At 49.8% G+C, this 16,977-nt stretch overlaps 1 protein-coding gene across 1 annotated transcript in view; it reads right to left on the bottom strand.

The window, feature by feature from the left end:
• Positions 1-16,977, bottom strand: part of FRAS1 (Fraser extracellular matrix complex subunit 1) — a 172,068-nt gene that overhangs the window by 22,117 nt on the left and 132,974 nt on the right. Inside the window, exons 36-51 of the mRNA XM_086611962.1 lie at positions 16,409-16,540; positions 15,562-15,687; positions 14,672-14,919; positions 12,643-12,791; positions 11,728-11,890; positions 10,821-10,956; positions 9,147-9,343; positions 8,607-8,760; positions 7,597-7,860; positions 7,295-7,483; positions 6,768-6,887; positions 6,320-6,499; positions 3,560-3,684; positions 2,738-2,878; positions 1,595-1,822; positions 1,196-1,309 (exon numbers count right to left, since the gene is read on the bottom strand). Coding sequence (XP_086468088.1) covers positions 1,196-1,309; positions 1,595-1,822; positions 2,738-2,878; positions 3,560-3,684; positions 6,320-6,499; positions 6,768-6,887; positions 7,295-7,483; positions 7,597-7,860; positions 8,607-8,760; positions 9,147-9,343; positions 10,821-10,956; positions 11,728-11,890; positions 12,643-12,791; positions 14,672-14,919; positions 15,562-15,687; positions 16,409-16,540 — 2,666 coding nt within the window. The remainder of the gene's footprint in view (positions 1-1,195; positions 1,310-1,594; positions 1,823-2,737; positions 2,879-3,559; positions 3,685-6,319; positions 6,500-6,767; positions 6,888-7,294; positions 7,484-7,596; positions 7,861-8,606; positions 8,761-9,146; positions 9,344-10,820; positions 10,957-11,727; positions 11,891-12,642; positions 12,792-14,671; positions 14,920-15,561; positions 15,688-16,408; positions 16,541-16,977) is intronic.

Here is a 16,977-nt window from a genome sequence, read left to right on the forward strand (position 1 = left end):
GAGATGCAGCAGTGCAAGTCTGATGGACTGTTCATCCAAAAAGCCCAACCACCCATCTGCCAAACGGTGCTCTGTAAGGGAAAAGCTCGGAGATGGGAAAGCATGGCACGGCCTTGAACAGACACATACCCCCCGAGGTGTTGGACAGCACAAGAAGGATTCAAATTCTGCCTCACATCTGGTTTGTGTGATAAAACAAAACGTTGTGGCTCAAAGAAAAGCAAATTCAGAAGAAGCTGCCCATCCTCATCTAGCTGAGGTTAAAAGCTACGCCAGATCTTTTGGGTTCCCCCAGAACCCACTGCCCTGTGGCCTGTGCTGACGCTCAGGTGAGGCTGGGCTTTGCCCAAAACATTTGCCAACGGCCTCAGGCTGAGGAGGATTCGATGAGGACAGTTCATGCTGCTTTAGTGAGCCCCCACCAGTCCTCTTTCCAACGACCTCGCACGGGTGTGCCTCAGTTCCACCACATTTTGCTTTCTTTTTAAAGGAAAAGACTTTTAAGGACAGGAGAAAAAGGGAGAACTGAACCATCTGAGGCTGCAGGAGTACTTCTCCCGAAGTCAGGAATTTGAGCTGAGATAGCCACTTCAGAATACAATTTCTTACTACAGCATCTTCCAACCCTTGTTCCTGGGAAAAATCCAAGTATTTCTGTGCAGTTGATGCTGGGTCCTCAGAAACAAGCACGGGAGAGAGTTTCCTGGGGTTTTGTTTGGACTTCAGCAAAATAAAGGCCTGGCACAGCAAGAAATCCCCCTACCACGTTTCTTGGAAAGCCATATTTCTCTACCGTGGCTGCTGCGGCACGTAACTGAGACGTGTCTGCCACCAGCAAAGCTGAGAACATGTCACCCTGGAGAAGAGGGACGAGGGGCTGGATGTGTCCATCCAGGAAGGCGGGCAGGAGCTGTTCTGCACTGCACAGCTCGTGCAAGAGCCAAGAGGAGCTCTTTGGTGGTCCAGGAAGCAATTTAGTGCCCTGGAGCCACGTTGCCCGGTGTAGCTAACGGAGCTGCAGTGCAGGCATCCCTGCACACCTCTGCCTTTTCCAAGATGTGTCATTGGCACGGAGGGACACCCGTTCTCCATCACAAAAATCAAAACGCTGAAGGATCAGGATGTTCTCCTGTGAAGCTCCTTCTCCTGGAACAGCCCCAGAAACAATCTAAGGGGAACCCTGGCAGGTGGTTACCTTGCCATCCACGTACTCCAGCCACTGCAAACCCAGGTTGGTGACCACCCTGGGCGTCCCGTCATCCACAGAGAGAACGTCCACTTTGAAGCGCTGCGGTGTTGCTGTCACAACCTGATAAAAGTTGAGAGACACGGCTGTTAATTTGGGAGTCAGAGCCTCATCCACTCTGTTACAAGCCTTTGCTTCCTCCAGCTCTGTTGGGATCCAGGTCCTGGGGCGAGTTTGCACACACAAAGGCTGGTACATGAGTGAAGGAGCAAATGGCATCACATAACTGGCAATACTCTGCCCTTATCTTCTGTGGAGAGACAGCAGTTAAGTCTCCCCCTCTCTGAGACGAGGTAGCTTTCTCTTAGCTATAGAAGGTCTCCCTGACATCCCTTCTCCTCCCCTTACCTTCTTCCCCCCATCTTCCATAATGAAGAAGGGATTGGTCCCATCAGACACAGTGAAAGTGAAGCGATCCTTCAGCGAGTCACTACCATCATGACTGTAGCTGATGCGGTTCTGGTAGATGTCGTCCATGGTGAAGGTGGTGGCTTGGTGGTAACGCTGCCCGCTGCCGGCACGTTCGATCAGGCCATGCCGGGGGGGCTGCACGACTGTGAACGTAATTGATTCAGCCTGCACCGAGGAGACAGAGTGGGAAAGCTGATGACAAGGTAGGACCAGGACAGGGCAGGACTTCCCAGTTGGAGACACCTGGAGAGGGACTCTACACCCAGACAGCTTTCCTGGCACAGCGTTTCTAACCAGGGGCTGAAACGCAGCACCGCATGCTGAACCGATTCACCCTGAGCCCTGCCCTGTCTTTATCCCTCTCCCAAGGTGGCTATCTACAAAACAACCCCCACCAGGCACAGCTAGGCTAGACACATCGCACCCAACTACTGGTTCAACTGGTCTGAGTCAGCTCCTGTCCTCTTGACAACCCCTTGAACACGAGAGCTCCTGTTCTGCAGTCACTCTCAGCAACGTGCCCCCTGTCACTCCTGTTGGATGGAAGCAGCCATGAGCTTTGGGGCAGGATCTCTGGCTCAGGGCAGTAACGGGCAGCGGGACTCTCCTGCTGCAGGGAAGCTGTAGAGCCAACACGACACCGCGTAACCTCCGGCCAGACCCAGGAGGTGGAAGAGGAAACATCATTTTCATCTACGCTAGCCATAAACTCAGTGTCAAGATAAGGCGTAAGATCAGTTCAAACCCACAATGTTCAGAGAGAAGGTGGGACAGGGCGAGGATTAGCTCTGATCACAACTTCTAAGTGTTTTCCATGCAGGTTTGTTGCTTATTTGTCTTGGAGACATCCCAGATGAAGCCATTTCCCAAGCCAGGGCTTTACTTCGCTCAACTACTCCTTCATCTCTTCATATACAAACTCCCACCAGTTTCTTTGATGTTGTGATCAAACAGGGTATGATCACAGGGCGAGATGACACGCACTATCATCTCTCTCTTTGAACACAAGCCCACTTTTCTGATAGCCCAGATGTGCAGCAGGACAGGGGAGGGAGGAGGCAAGAGGGAGTCCTGCCTTACCTCTGTGTCAGCATCTGTTGCTTTAAGCTCAAACTCTGTGATGGTTTTTCTCACTCCTTCCTGAACCGTCATCCCAAGGCTTTGCACTACGGGTAAGGAGTCATCCACAGGGTTTATGGTGATGTCAAACGTCTGGCTCACCTGGAACAGAAGGAAAAGCCTCTCATGATCAATTCGGTCTACCAAGAGTGCAACTCCATGCTTTAAGGAGACCACAGTGATCCACTGAGTTTGGGTCACTTCATTTTGGCCTTGTTTAGTAAACGAGAGTAAACAAGAGCTTCTTGTGAACATGACCTCTTCTATCCCTCCCCACTAAATTATTCTTCCTCTTTCTATGATATTTATGGACACCCACCTTTCCGTCCCTCCCTCGTACTACTTTGTCCCTCTCCATCTGTTTGCAGCTATGATTCTTCCCTTTCAGGAAGCAGGAAGGAGACATTTCTCAAGGGTCTAACTGTGCTTCTGGCTACGTTGTCAATGCACTGGATCGAAGTTGAGCTCCAGGAGAAACTGGCAAGCAGACGGAAACCAGGCACTGAAATCTTGGTAAACCACTCTCATGAGGCTACATCTCAGGTGGCTCCCCCTTACCTTCACAGGGATTGCTCCCTTCCCCGGGGTAGGTAAGATCTCCAAAGGAGGGGAAGTAAGAGCACCCATGACTGCCAAATGACAAGCCCATGTGTGGCTTGATTCATTTCCTTTGCTTCGTGTAACTGTCTCTCGTAAGCAGCAAGAGCAAAACTGACTCCCATCACATCCTACAGAATCAATAGGCTGCTCTGACTCAAGTGGAAAAACCACGCTGGGACTCACCTCATTTGTTCCATCAGACACAGCAAAGGTGAACGCATCCGTGTGCTTTTCCACGTCACTGGTGTGGACATACTGGATGCTGCGAGAGGCCAAGTCTGCCTGGCTGAAGGAACTAATTCTTCTCCCTAGAAAAAGAACAATAGAGGAAAATGTGCAATAGAACGAGTGAGGCAGGGAAAACCACAGACAGCTGGACATATCTGGCCATAAGCACTCAGACTTGGCTTGTTCTGCTCCACTTCAGGCTGTACCACGATCCTCAGCTGAGCCAGGGATTCAGCTGGCATGGAGCCTCCTAAAAACTCTGCTCAACAACTTTTAAACTAATGTGGTAGCACCTCTTCTACGAAGAGAAGTACAGACTTCTTCCCAGACTTACAATTCTACGATGGCACCTCACGCTGTCAGGACACCCTGTTGGGGATGGGTGTCTTAGGGCAGAGGGTGAGAGAGAAGTTGTGAGAAAAGCTGGAGGGACACGAAGATGATCCGAGGGCTGGAGCACCTCTGCTATGGAGACAGGCTGAGAGAGTTGGGGCTCTTCAGCCTGGAGAAGAGAAGGCTCTGGGGAGACCTTCTGGCAGCCTTCCAGTCCCTAAAGGGGGCCTACAGGAAAGCTGGAGAGGGACTTTTTACAAGGGTGTGTAGTGATAGGACAAGGGGCAATGGCTTTAAACTGAAAGAGGGTGGATTCAGATTAGATATAAGGAAGAAGTTCTTCACTCTGAGAGTGGTGAGGCACTGGCATAGGTTGCCCAGAGAAGTTGTGGCTGCCCCATCCCTGGCAGTGTTCAAGGCCAGGTTGGATGAGGCTTTGAGCAACCTGGTGTAGTGGAGGGTGTCCCCGCCCATAGCAGGGGGGTTGGAACGAGATGATATTTGAGGTCCCTTCCACCCCAAACCATTTTATGATTCTATGATCCTACGAAAAACGGCAGATGTAACACCTGGAATTTCACTGCTGCGCAGGGCTCATCTAACGACGGCATCACCGAGTGTGAGCAAAAGGTTTCCTGGCCTCACAGCAGTTTCCAAAATTTCCTTCCAAGTCTCTGCTCTTTTCCCCTCCTTGTACCCCTGTGCTTAGAACAGATTAAGCCACATTTACAGGTCATTAGGTGTGACAGAGACACAGAAAGGTACCAGACCAGCATTTTAAAAAGCACTTGAGCTTTTAAGTCTCACAGTTCTTACTGCTCTTAAGGACTGCAACATAAACCCTGACAAAAAGTTTTTCACCAGTTTATCGCGCTAAATGGCTACAAATATTGGCCACACTACAAAAGATAGCAGGATCTGACTGAAATAAATGAGCCCAAACTGGACGATTAATCAAGGTTTCCTCAGAGCTCATTAGCTTTAAAAATTTGTGTTCTCTTTTGAGCACTCCAGTACTCCTTAGGTTGAGGTCATTTAAATCCTGAGAACAACCCTACAACAGCGTGTGGCTCCGTATCGTCCTTCGTCCATCGCAGACAAGAAAAAGCACAGAAATTGCAATCATCACATTGTGAATTACAGGAGGAATAAAACCCTTAATCCAGTTCTTTCAGGTCTCCAAAGTACACGATTCACTGTTGAGTTTACAACTTAGCCAATTTACAGACAAATATTCAAAGTTTTTAATTTCGTTCTCAGCAGGGGGTTTGCTTATTAGAACTTCCACTCGTTATTCCCACCCTTTCCATGGGGTGGCCAGACGTCTTAAACCGTGAGAAGACGAGGCAAACCACACACTACAGCTGAGCTGCACGGGGACCGTCTGCATCTGGAAAACACACAGGAGACATTCCCACTTTCATCTCATGCTAGTGAGAAATCTAATTCGAAGAAGAAACAGAATCTTAGATGAGTACGACCTAAATCAGAAGAGCACGTTATATGATAGCGCAGATTTGGACTAGTTCCATCAGAAAGGGGTAGGATGCTCACACCGTCTGTGGGCATGGAAGGCAACTCTAAAATCCAGATCAGGTTTGCAGGTCATTATGTTCTGAGTTTCACAGGATTGACCGATCTCCCCTCTCCGAACTCATTATCCAGCATATCCGTCACACCACAACGTAGCTTCCTTTTAAACCAACTCAGCGCTTGGTTCCTTTCCTCTCTCCAAAGCACAGCTGGGAGAAGAGGCTGGTGTTTAGGGATCGAGGGACATACTGGCCAAGAAGAAGAGTGAAATTAAGTTGTCTGTTCACCAAGGTGGGCTCTATCACCATGGGCATTAGGGGATGGATTCTTTTGGGTGTTGTACTATATGTGGTCACGGGGAAGGCTGAGGGTTTGCATGTCTTGTAGATGCTGTAATCATAGAATCATAGAATGGTTTGGGTTGGAAGGGACCTCCAAGATCATCCGGTTCCAACCCCCCTGCCATGGGCAGGGACACCCTCCACTACACCAGGTTGCTCAATACCTCACCCAACCTGGCAATATAGGTCATATATACAGGTCATAAACAGGTCCTGAAAGAAGAGATTCACCCGGTGGCAAGCTGGACTGATCTTCAAAGTCCACGAGACACAATTACCACGGGGCATAAACTCACCCAAAGGCTGAATAAATTCTCATCTGTGACTATGGGGCTGCCTTGCCTCCACTCACCCTGTTCTCCAGCTCTCTGGGCTAACGATGGTTGGATTTCGAACCGGGAAACCTAACTCTGTGCTGCTGCCTCCAAGCACGTTCTTCCTGCAGTGAATCTTTGGAGCTCAAAAGCTCTCCAGTGCTTTGCTGCTAGGAGTACCCAACCCTGCTAACCTGGGGAGGCCACGTGCTCCAGATGCCCCAGCTGTGGCTGCTTGGTGAGCTTGTACTGGAGCTGGGTCGGCTCACTGTCCTGGTCAGTGGCAGAGAGCTGGAGGGTTGTGATCGTCTTCGCCGAGTTCTCGTCCAAGACCAGTCCTTTGTTAGTGATGATGGAGGGGGGAGATCTGTTCCCTGAAAGGGTGAAATAAAAAGCTGAGTTAGGAGACAGTCACTCTCCTCTCCTCGGGAATTTTTCTGCCTTTTTCAGTGATTTTGTCAGAAGCCTGACATCTTTACATCCCCCGACTCTCCCCATGCCTCAAACTTCAGAGGCCTTTGAATTAACAGCGAATAAAAACTGCATCTCAAGAATTACATCTTCACTTGCAGTACATGTGGGATGGGAATCTGTGAAGGCCTGAGCTTTGCAGCAAAGACAACTCAACTGCAGCACTTTTACCTAATACATCAATATGAAAAAACTGGTCCGTCAGTTTGTTGCCATCTGCATCGATCACATCGAAGGTGAAGGGGAAATTTCCACCGGGATCCTCTTTCTTGTGACTGTACACCACTTGCCCTGGAGAGAGGGACAGGAGAAAAGATGTGCTTTATTACAGGCTGCATCATTTAATTTGTAGTTTGGAACCAGGCTGGCATCCTAAGCTGAGGGATCTGGGGCTTCACAGAGCTCCCAGATTTGGGTTTCATTACTTTTACTCTTTATCCTTTTTCTCCTGCTGAGAGAGACGTTTGAACACTTGCTTAATGATATCTGCTTCTGCTCTAACATAACCACCTTATCTTACTTCTTCCCCTCTCCCTCCTCTGCGTCAAGTCATCCTCCTCCTCTCACAAAGATCACAGAATCTCTCAAGTTGGAAGTGACCCGCAAGGATCATCGAGTTCGACTCTGTGCTCCTCGTAGGACCACCTAAAGCAGCCACATATTACTTGCCGTGATGCTCTGAAATTAAGCACTCTCACCTTCATTTATATCAGCTTGGGTGAAACTTTTGACAGGTCCTTCAACAGAGATCTGGACTGGATTATCCGTTCTGGTCGACAGCAGATGGCCCACGCTGGGATCCCTCTTCATGACAAACCTGATCGTTGTGTCATCTGAATACACAGCGGCTGCTTTCAAGTGCTGATCTGTGAGGTGTGCTGTAGAGCCTGGACCAGAGAAAGAAAGTCCACGAAACTTCAGCCAATCAAGCTAAGTGACTGGTTTAGACTGGACCACATAGCCGTACCGAGCAATACCATCCTCCTCCCTCTCCTCATACCAGCTGCGAGCTGCAGGCCCCTGTTGACAAGTAACGTGGGTGGCTGCTTCTTCGGCAGCTCCATGGAGAACTCCAGCCTCCCCGTCTGCGTGTAGAGACCATCCGTGATGGAGAAGCCAAACTCATCTGTTTGTGCTGCTGCACCGCTCTGAGTATAAACGATAAGCTCATCCAAAACGTCCTGGTAGGTGAAGGATGAGCCCACGGACAGCACGTGTCCACGCTCCGGGTGCTCCGCAGAAGCCTGCCTCCTGCGGAGATGACCTGACAAACAACAGATGGATCATAGAATGATAGAATGGTTAGGGCTGGAAGGGACCTTCAAAGGTCATCTAATCCAACCCCCCTGCAAGGAACAGGGATATCTCCAACTAGATCAGGTCGCTCAGGGCCTCGTCCAACCTGGCCTTGAACGTCTCCAGGGATGGAGCAGCCACCACCTCTCTGGGCAACCTGTTCCAGATGAACATTATGGGGAGAAGACAGCCTGCTGGGGACTCTTTCCGTGCCAGCTCTCAGAGGGATGCACAGAGGTGGGCATAGCCCTACCAGAAAACCAGAAGGAAGTTATCTGCTTATTGCCCAAACTGGTAAGAACGTGGCTACACACCGGAGGTGTGAAAAGGGCGCACAGCCCTCACCAGCTTAACGTGACACCAGCCTTCACTTGACACCCTGCCTTGCTTTGTCACTGCAGATGGATGCTGGTTGCTCAGCAATTTGGAACTGAGCCCTGCAATAAGAGATGGGGTAACACAAGAGGGCACTTCCCGGGGAAACGCACGCTGTCTCCCTTTCCCCTCTCCCACGGACAGCGAGGGACAACTCCAGCAGAATAGGTCTGTTCTGAAGCATGGTCCCTCTGTGGCTGCTGGTCCAAACAAACATACAATGTGCTTTATATAAATATGCTTCTAAAAGGCTCTTCTCTCAAATCAGGAGCAACAATGACACACACAGATGCACAAATACTCCCTCTCTCGCACCCTCCCCATCCTGCCAGGACTTACCGTGTTCAGGACTTTTGGTAACCCTGATGACAAGCTCACTGTTGCGGGTGTCCAAGTCCTGCAGGTTGAGGGAGGCGTTGGTGATGACCACACCTGAGCCCTCCTGCACCCTGACGGGCTCCAGCACCATCTCCGGGGGCTCGTCGTTCTGCCGCTGCACAGAGCCCCAAGGTGCACAGTCAAAAAAGGGAAATGGCCAAGGGGACCTGAACCAAACACAAGCTCCCAAATGACAGAATTGATGCTGACACCCATTAATGGGCTACACTGGTCTCTCCAATTCTATCCAGCACCACGGCTGCTTCTAAGAAGGAGGAGAAACCAGAGAAATAACCCCTGGGGAAGAGGCTGTGATGCACGGCTGTTCTCCAGCATCCCAGGGGAATTATGTGCCTGCACTAGGGGAAGGAAACAGGAGGAAAGAAACTCCCTCTAAGCCCCTTCTCACACATGACAAAGGAGTGAGCAAAGCTTGAGCTTTACAAGTCATGTGCCTACGGGAAAGGAGAGGGCTCTGGCAGCCCGAGAGGACAGGTGTACCTGAATTGTGATGTTCATGCTCTGCACCTCGGACTGGCCGAAGCCATCGCTCACGTAAAAGCTGAAAACGTCACTTGTTGGCTCGATGCTTTCATGGACGCTCTGGAAGTAGTAAATGCTGTTCTCCAGAACATCTTGAAGGGAAAAGGACGCGTCCACGGTCCCAGCAGACTCGCCCTGCGGGCCAAAACTCTCGCCTGCAAACCAGAACACGACTGGTCAAAGGGTGTTCAATTCACTGATAAACTAAAGGCAAAAGCAGCAGGATTAGGAGAAGAACGGCACGTCCTGAAGGGCGCAGAAGGATGCTCATTCCTACAACATGGCTTTCACACATCTTGCGACCTTTGTAGAAAGCAACATCTACTGCACTGGAGCAGGCAACAGGGAAGCTGCACTTAGATGCAGAGTACAAGCCATCCCACATCCCAGGATTATTTAGGCTTTCTTCAGAGATGAGACAACAGCTGATGCGTCATCCGGCCCCAACACGATCTCGACACCAAGCTTCACCTTGCAAAACTAAGCCTAAGACCAGAAAAAGTCACCCAGCCGTCGCCAGTTCAAGGAGAAAGGTTCACTGTCACCAAAATGGCACAAACTGGAGTTCATTCACAGGGCACAACGAGGTGGGATGACGTGCAATGGTTAGCAACCTGCGCTCTCCAGCAGAACAGCAATCACTGTTTTAACGAGCCAGTCCACAGTGATATTTCACAAAGGCAAGTTATGATTTAAGTAAAATGATATATGCCACGCACACAGGATTAAGCAGACAAGTGTCCTTTGGACAATACGGTATAAATCCTACCTTTTCATAGAATCATGGAATGGGTTGGGTTGGAAGGGACCTCAAAGATCATCTCGTTCCAAATCCCCTGTCATGGGCAGGGACACCCTCCACTACACCAGGTTGCCCAAAGCCTCATCCAACCTGGCCTTGAACACTCCCAGGGATGGGGCAGCCACAGCTTCTCTGGGCAACCTGTTCCAGTGCCTCACCACCCTCAGAGTGAAAAATTTCTTCCTTAGATCCAATCTAAATCTCCCCTTTTTCAGTTTAAAGCCATTGCCCTTTGTCCTATCACTACAAGCCCTTGTCTAAAGCCCCTCTCCAGCTTTCCTGTAGGCCCCCTTTAAGTACTGCCATAAGATCACACCGCAGCCTTCTCTTCTCCAGGCTGAACAGCCCCAATTCTCTCAGCCTGTGTCCATAGCAGAGGTGCTCCAGCCCTCGCATCATCTTCGTGGCCTCCCATTGTATTCTTGACAACACAGTGAGATAAGAGAACGTTCCCAGCCACGCTCTGCCACAGCTCCTACAGCCTCAAAGCTTGCTGGGACATTTAGAGGAACCAAGCAAAGTTTGCTCTGTGTAACAAGGACGGCCAAAATAAAGCCACGACGAAGATACAACGTATGGGCTTGAAAAGGTTCTTAATGCCCCAGTCTCACAACACAGACCAGTCCCCACGAAGGCAAATCAGCAGGAAACGCTCCCCAGAGACAGTTTATCTCCTAACGCCGACCTCACGAGCTCTTTGTGATCAACTGATGCCCATCAGCACCGCACTGAGGAACGGCGATGAGACAGATGGGAACGTGCTCCGGCACGGCAATTCCTACGTTCCCCTTCATCAGCCAGGAGGAAGATGAGATAGCCAAGCAGTTTACCTGTCTTAGTGTTCCCAATGTAGCCATACATAGGGAGGGTGATAACTGTGACCCTCAGGTCCTCCTTGGCAGCAGTATCGTAATCAGCAGCCAAGTGGTGATGAGCCAGCAGCGGGACCCTGCCCCCCTCATCCACCTGGAAGGCAGAAGAGCACGTCAAAACTACCGCCAACGCGCACAACGCACAGCGACACACCAATGGTTACTGAACAAGTGCACCTCTGTGGAAGAGCCTTCCCAGGTCCTCATGGAGTTCTCACTTCTCTCAAGTCCTGTCCCATCCTCCCCCAGATCTGTTAAGCATGAAATCAGCTGGGAGGTGGGGTGGGATGGGAAGAACAAAGCCTGCCTGATCCCCAAGAGGAACCTCCAAGTGCGTTATAAGGGCAAGAGGAGAACTGGCAGAGTCACGCCGACCTCTTGGAAGGCAAGATCTGCACCTCCTGCTGAGGGGAGTCTTTTGATGGCAAGGGAGGGGGAATGAAAAGCTGGAAAGGAGGGCCAAGACTTCAAAGGGCTTTGATAAGGAGTCTGAAATGCTGTGTATCAGTCCAAAGCACCAGATGTTTTCAGACTTGTCTTCTGCTCATCTTTTACACACACTTTTTTCTGGTGAAACACGGGACGAAATATTCAACAGGGATAAGTCAGACTTGTTCCACTGATATCAGCAGGACACCCTAGGGAGAACCCAGCTCCTGACTACAACAGATGTAAGCAGGTGAGGTTCAGGGATGCAGCAGCCTCCTCCGGCCTCCAAGTAATTCTTTAACCCTTTGCACTCACAGGATTGCATGTGCAACACCGTGTTTCTTGAGTGATTTCCCTTCAATCCAGGGGAACTGTTAAAGTCCTCACATCTAAGACATTCTTGTCACTGTTCCTGGCATCCTGGGTAACCACGTACCGTGATATGGTCGGCAAAAGCAATGAGCGATGGCGTCGTCTGGGCAGACGTGATAGTGATGGTGAACATCTGCCTGTCCAGTTGGTTGTTATCAGCATCGGAAACAGTGAAGTGGAAGACGTCCGTAACTGGCCGATTGCTGGTCTCAAACATGGTGGAATAGCTGTGAAAGACAGGACACAGACTGGGTCAGGGAGCGTCACTGACAGGCAACTACATCTCATCCTACAAATACTTGAGAAAAGATGGTGGGGAGGTGGGGGAAGGGCTCTTTGCATTAGTGTTGGGTGATAGAACAAGAAGAAATGGGTATAAGCTTAGTCAGGGGAGATTCAGGTTGGATGTTAGAAAGAATTTCTTCTCTGAAAGGGTGGTCAGCCACTGGAATAAGCTGCCCAGGGAGGTGGTTGAGTCCCCATCCCTGGATGTGTTTAAGAATAGGGTGGATGATCTACTTAGGGATATGGTTTAATGGGATTAGGGATGGTGGGACTCAATGATCTCTAAGGTCTTTTCCAACCTAGAAATCTGAATCTACGAATCCCTGCATTCAGAGGTGAACACACACCTCTTGAAGGAGGGGCAGTAGTTCAGCTCCCAACTCTCCTTCATGTTCATTCCCTGAGTTCTTTCAAATCACTGGTTTAGGTGTTGCCTACCTAAAGTATCGCCGCGACACTACGGACACCGAAAAAATGCCCATCATTCGCAAGCTACTGGTGTTTCAGACATGCATAACCACCTAATTCTGCACAGAGGACATTCTCCCGTTCATCATCTCACAGGATACAAGAGCCAAGAAAGGAAAAAACATCTTCCATACATTGCACTGACGGAACAGAGCCCAGAGATCCCTGCGGAAAGCCCACTGAGATTTTAACCGGCATGGCTTGAAGGAGGACAGCTCTTTGATACCTGATCCTCTGGCTGTTGATGTCTTCCATGGTGAAGTTATAAACCTTGGAAAGCTCTTCACCGTGAGAGCCAGACATCCGTAACAGGGTGCCATATGCAGGCAGAGATCTTAACTGGATTCTTATCTCTGAATCAGGAGAATTTTTGTCCTAAGCAGGAAGAAACAAAACAGGTCAAAAGAAGACAAGATAAGCTTTTGGTTCCCTCCACTAAAAATGGAAGGAGGAATAAAATATTTTATAGGGAAATAGATACGCCGAGCTAGCTGAGTCGGACCCACAGCTGATGAATATCAAACGAAGATCGATTGACAAGAAGAGAGTCAACTGGGTTGACACTTTCAGAATCTACCACAAAATGGATTTTCATTTTCTCTCAGCTCAGCGAGATTTACTTTGTGTCCTTGCATCACATCAACGTGATCTCCCAGACACAAACCTGATCTTTTTGTTTCCAATTACTTTATGCTCCTCGTGGACTGGAGCATATATAGAATACGCTTTTCCTGACTCCAGAGGAAGCGAGCCCAAAATTCCCTGGCAGCTGGCAGAGGGACTAACTGTTGCCCACCAGTGCTACCAGTGCTTCAGACAGAGAGCTCAGTACAGGTCTTGGTAAAACAAAGGTTAATGTGGAGCAGTGCTGCAAAAGCCAGAATCACACTGAAGTAAAAGCAGATTTGGCTCTTTTTAACTCCATTGTGTACAACCATCCCTGTGGTATCACAACTCAGATGTTTTCTTTCTTCTGAAAGCTTTTGTTGGTCGCTTGAAAGATAAGACCCAAAGCAGAGACCACCGTATCCTCAGCATATGGGTCAGGACTGAAATCTTTTTTTCCCCCTGACTGTTCTCTTACTCAGATTAAACTTGAACAGCTCCCTTGTCAGCCTTCTTCCTCAAGAGGAGAACAGGACAGAGCCCAGACTCGCATCCAGACTCATCCCTTGGAAAAAACATTCATCTGCCTTCTCCTACCTGATACCCTCAAGTTCTCTCCTCATCTCTCTGACAGCCACCACCTTAAGGTCTCTCCAGCCTCACAAGAGCACCGCAATCTCTCCTCCCGTCTCCGTAAGGAGAACGTATCTGCGTACCTGAAACCTGCTGTTAGTGCATTTGCTGCTAAATTATCTGCAAGGAGCAAAACACCTTTCTTCTCAATTCCACCAGCAGGATAACTCTGGTACGACACATGAGCCCCGAGACCAACTCCAAGCTGCCACGGAGCGCAGCACCTTGGGTTGCTTAAACCTCTCCCCTTCAAATATGTCCAGAAAAACAACCAGGCAATTTTGGAAGGGGGGGTGACGTGGCTGAAATGTTCAAGGGATTATCACTTAGCAAAGCCATGTGCTTTATTAGCAAGTCTGATAGAAAAATCTGAGATTAACTCAGTTCTCATGTTTAGCACCCTGTTCATAGAATCATAGAATGGTTAGGGCTGGAAGGGACCTTCAAAGGTCATCTAGTCCAACCCCCCTGCAAGGAACAGGGATATCTCCAACTAGATCAGGTTGCTCAGGGCCTCGTCCAACCTGGCCTTGAACGTCTCCAGGGATGGAGCAGCCACCACCTCTCTGGGCAACCTGTTCCAGTGTTCCACAACTCTCATGGTAAAAAATTTTTTCCTAATATCCAACCTGAATCCACCTCCCTCTATTTTAAAACCATTACCCCTTGTCCTATCCCAACAGGCCCTCCTGAACAGCCTCTCCCCATCTTTCTTGTAGGCCCCCTTGAGGTACTGGAAGACCGCTATAAGGTCACCCTGGAGCCTCCTCTTCTCCAGGCTGAACAGCCCCAACTCTTTCACCTCTGTTACAGTCAAACAGAGATGGATGAAGGAGCATCTGGTGGATGAAAGAGCCTGTTATCCTCTTTTTTGGCAACAGCAGTCAGGACACAGTCAAAGCTCGAGCTCTCTACCAAGAATCCACACATACAGAAGAAAGGTGGGAGTGGTGAAGGGTCTATGGGGCAGGAGGAAAGGCAGGCTGGCAGGGGTTTAGAAATAGATGAAAGCTTACAACATAAGCGAGGTGCAATCGAGAGAGAGTCACAGAGCTTTTACTAGCCACGGTGATGGCCAACAAGCAGCCCGGGGCCAGCTGCGGCCCGTCGTTATCCAGCAGGGACACTTCCACCCGCAGCACTGTGGTCACCGTGGTGACCCCGTCGGTGACGGAGACTTCCATGCTGTCCTCTGCTGCCGCTGAACCATCGTGCACGTACTGCAGAGCGTTCCGAGTGACCTCCTCGTAGGTGAAGGTGTCACCTTCCCAAAAAGAAAACGCATAAGTCAGAAAGACTCTGTTGGGAGCACCAAGCCAACTCGAATGACCTAAGGACCTGATTTAGCAGAAGACTTCATCATGGACTAAACTGGGATTTAATACCATCCTTGCAGGGATGTGAGTGATGAAGACATTTATTAAGGAGCTAGCAAATATGCAGGGCAGAGGAAAAGCTGTAACCCTCACAGTTTCACAGATACAGCGACTCTTTATGATTCTCAGGGAGTGCACAGACCCTCCTTTCTTCCCAGCTGCTTTGTAAGCTCCTGCCTGTCGTAGCTAGATAAGGCTTCCCTCTCCACGTCTTCTGCTCCCACTACTCTCCTACAGATAACATTTGTTCATCTGATCGCGCGCTGGAAACCGAAATCAACAGCAAAACTCCGCAGGAGCTTTCCACTGCTGGATCACAACGGGTTGACATGGACTTCGGTAGAAATGTTCTCTAGGTTACTTCACTAAATCACTTCAGACATAACTTACCGTGAAAAAAACACACACTCATGGATGCGACCACATCTGCCAGAGGCATCTGTCTCCTGCTGGTCAACTAAACCAGCTCTGTGGACAGGCACACACGCTGACCCCTCTCCTGTGCCAAAGGAGACTTCTGCTCAACTCACCTGCTCGCATGCGCTCCTGCACGCCTGCGCTGTCCTTGAGCACAAGGCCATGATGGGGAGGTTTCACCAGCTCAAAGAAGAGCCCCTCAGGAGCTGTATCCGTGTCACTCACGGCTAACTGGATCCCTGTGCCGGGGAAAGAGAGCACGGCTTCAGCATCCTCAGACACTCCGCTGAGAACATCCCCTAGGTTTTGTGATGTGCTCTTGTGAATGGAGTCAAAACCCTCTAATTCAGGCAGTATGTGAAAAGTAAAATAATTCTGGGGCTGCCCTAGCCCAACAGCTTGCTGGTTTCGTGGAAACAATTAGTCTCCTGATGATGCTCAGGTCAGAGTTTGCACCAGAGAACTTCTTGCTAGAAGTCTGGCCGACGAATGACAGCGATGCAAACGCTCAGCTTACGAGCGAGACGCCCACATGTTCATCCAGCAGGGAGGTAGCCACAAAAACCCCAGAGAAACTCCTGACACAAGCAGAAAGTGGCTTCTCCTAAACAACCCAGTGTACCGGATCACTAACCAATAGCTCAGCAATTGCAGAGCAGCCTAAGAGGGAAAAAGCAGAGGAGCAGCAGGTCTCTGATCCTGCCCTCTCCTGCCTCGGGCAACGAACAGACCTGCCACACGTTGGACGTGGAGGCTGCCGTATCTCCAGGCACTTTTTTGAGGCACCACTGCACAGTTTTGTCAGTGGTTGCTGCTACAACTGCACTAGCACAGCTCCTTAGATCAATGGATGGAGGTAAGCGAGACCAAAACCCTCCTCTGCTCCATCCGTGTGGCCTCCTGGCGTAAACACGGCGCCACGGGCTGAGCTCTGCACCCCATCCCTCCCACCCTACTCACCGATGGTGGCTTTGCCCCCCTGGCTGACCTCCAGGAACGGAGCCGTGATCTGGAAGACCGGAGGCTGCTGCTCTGCAGACAGCAGATGAATGACAAACACCATCTCTGGGGTTGCGTGTTCTCCATCAGACACTAGACGCAGGGCAAAAAAAACACACATCTGAGAGTAGGGATGTGTTTTCAGGGCCTCACCTGGGAAATTCACCTTTCTGTACACAATCACCGCTTGACCGTCGCTGACTTCTCTCCCACCTTGTCAACGCACACCTTCTTCTACGGACATACCCACACAATTCACACCTGCCAAGAGTATTTATCTTTGCCTCTAACTCAACTCAAGAAAAACCTAACTCCTAAAGCTCTGTGCGTGCATGAGTACATCCTATCTTCCATGTATCTATCAGAACATGGACTTCTCCTTGCTAGTGGATCACTTGGCATACCTGTGCTTTCTAGCACATGGAAAGCGAAAGATGTGTTCAACGAGCAAGCAGCACATCAGTAGCAATTTAATTGCGGAAAGGTTTCCACGTTATATTAAAAAAAAAAAAAAGCATCAAACTCTGATG

Source organism: Tauraco erythrolophus, chromosome 5 (genome assembly GCF_009769465.1).
Source record: "Tauraco erythrolophus isolate bTauEry1 chromosome 5, bTauEry1.pri, whole genome shotgun sequence".
Classification (NCBI taxonomy): domain Eukaryota; kingdom Metazoa; phylum Chordata; class Aves; order Musophagiformes; family Musophagidae; genus Tauraco; species Tauraco erythrolophus.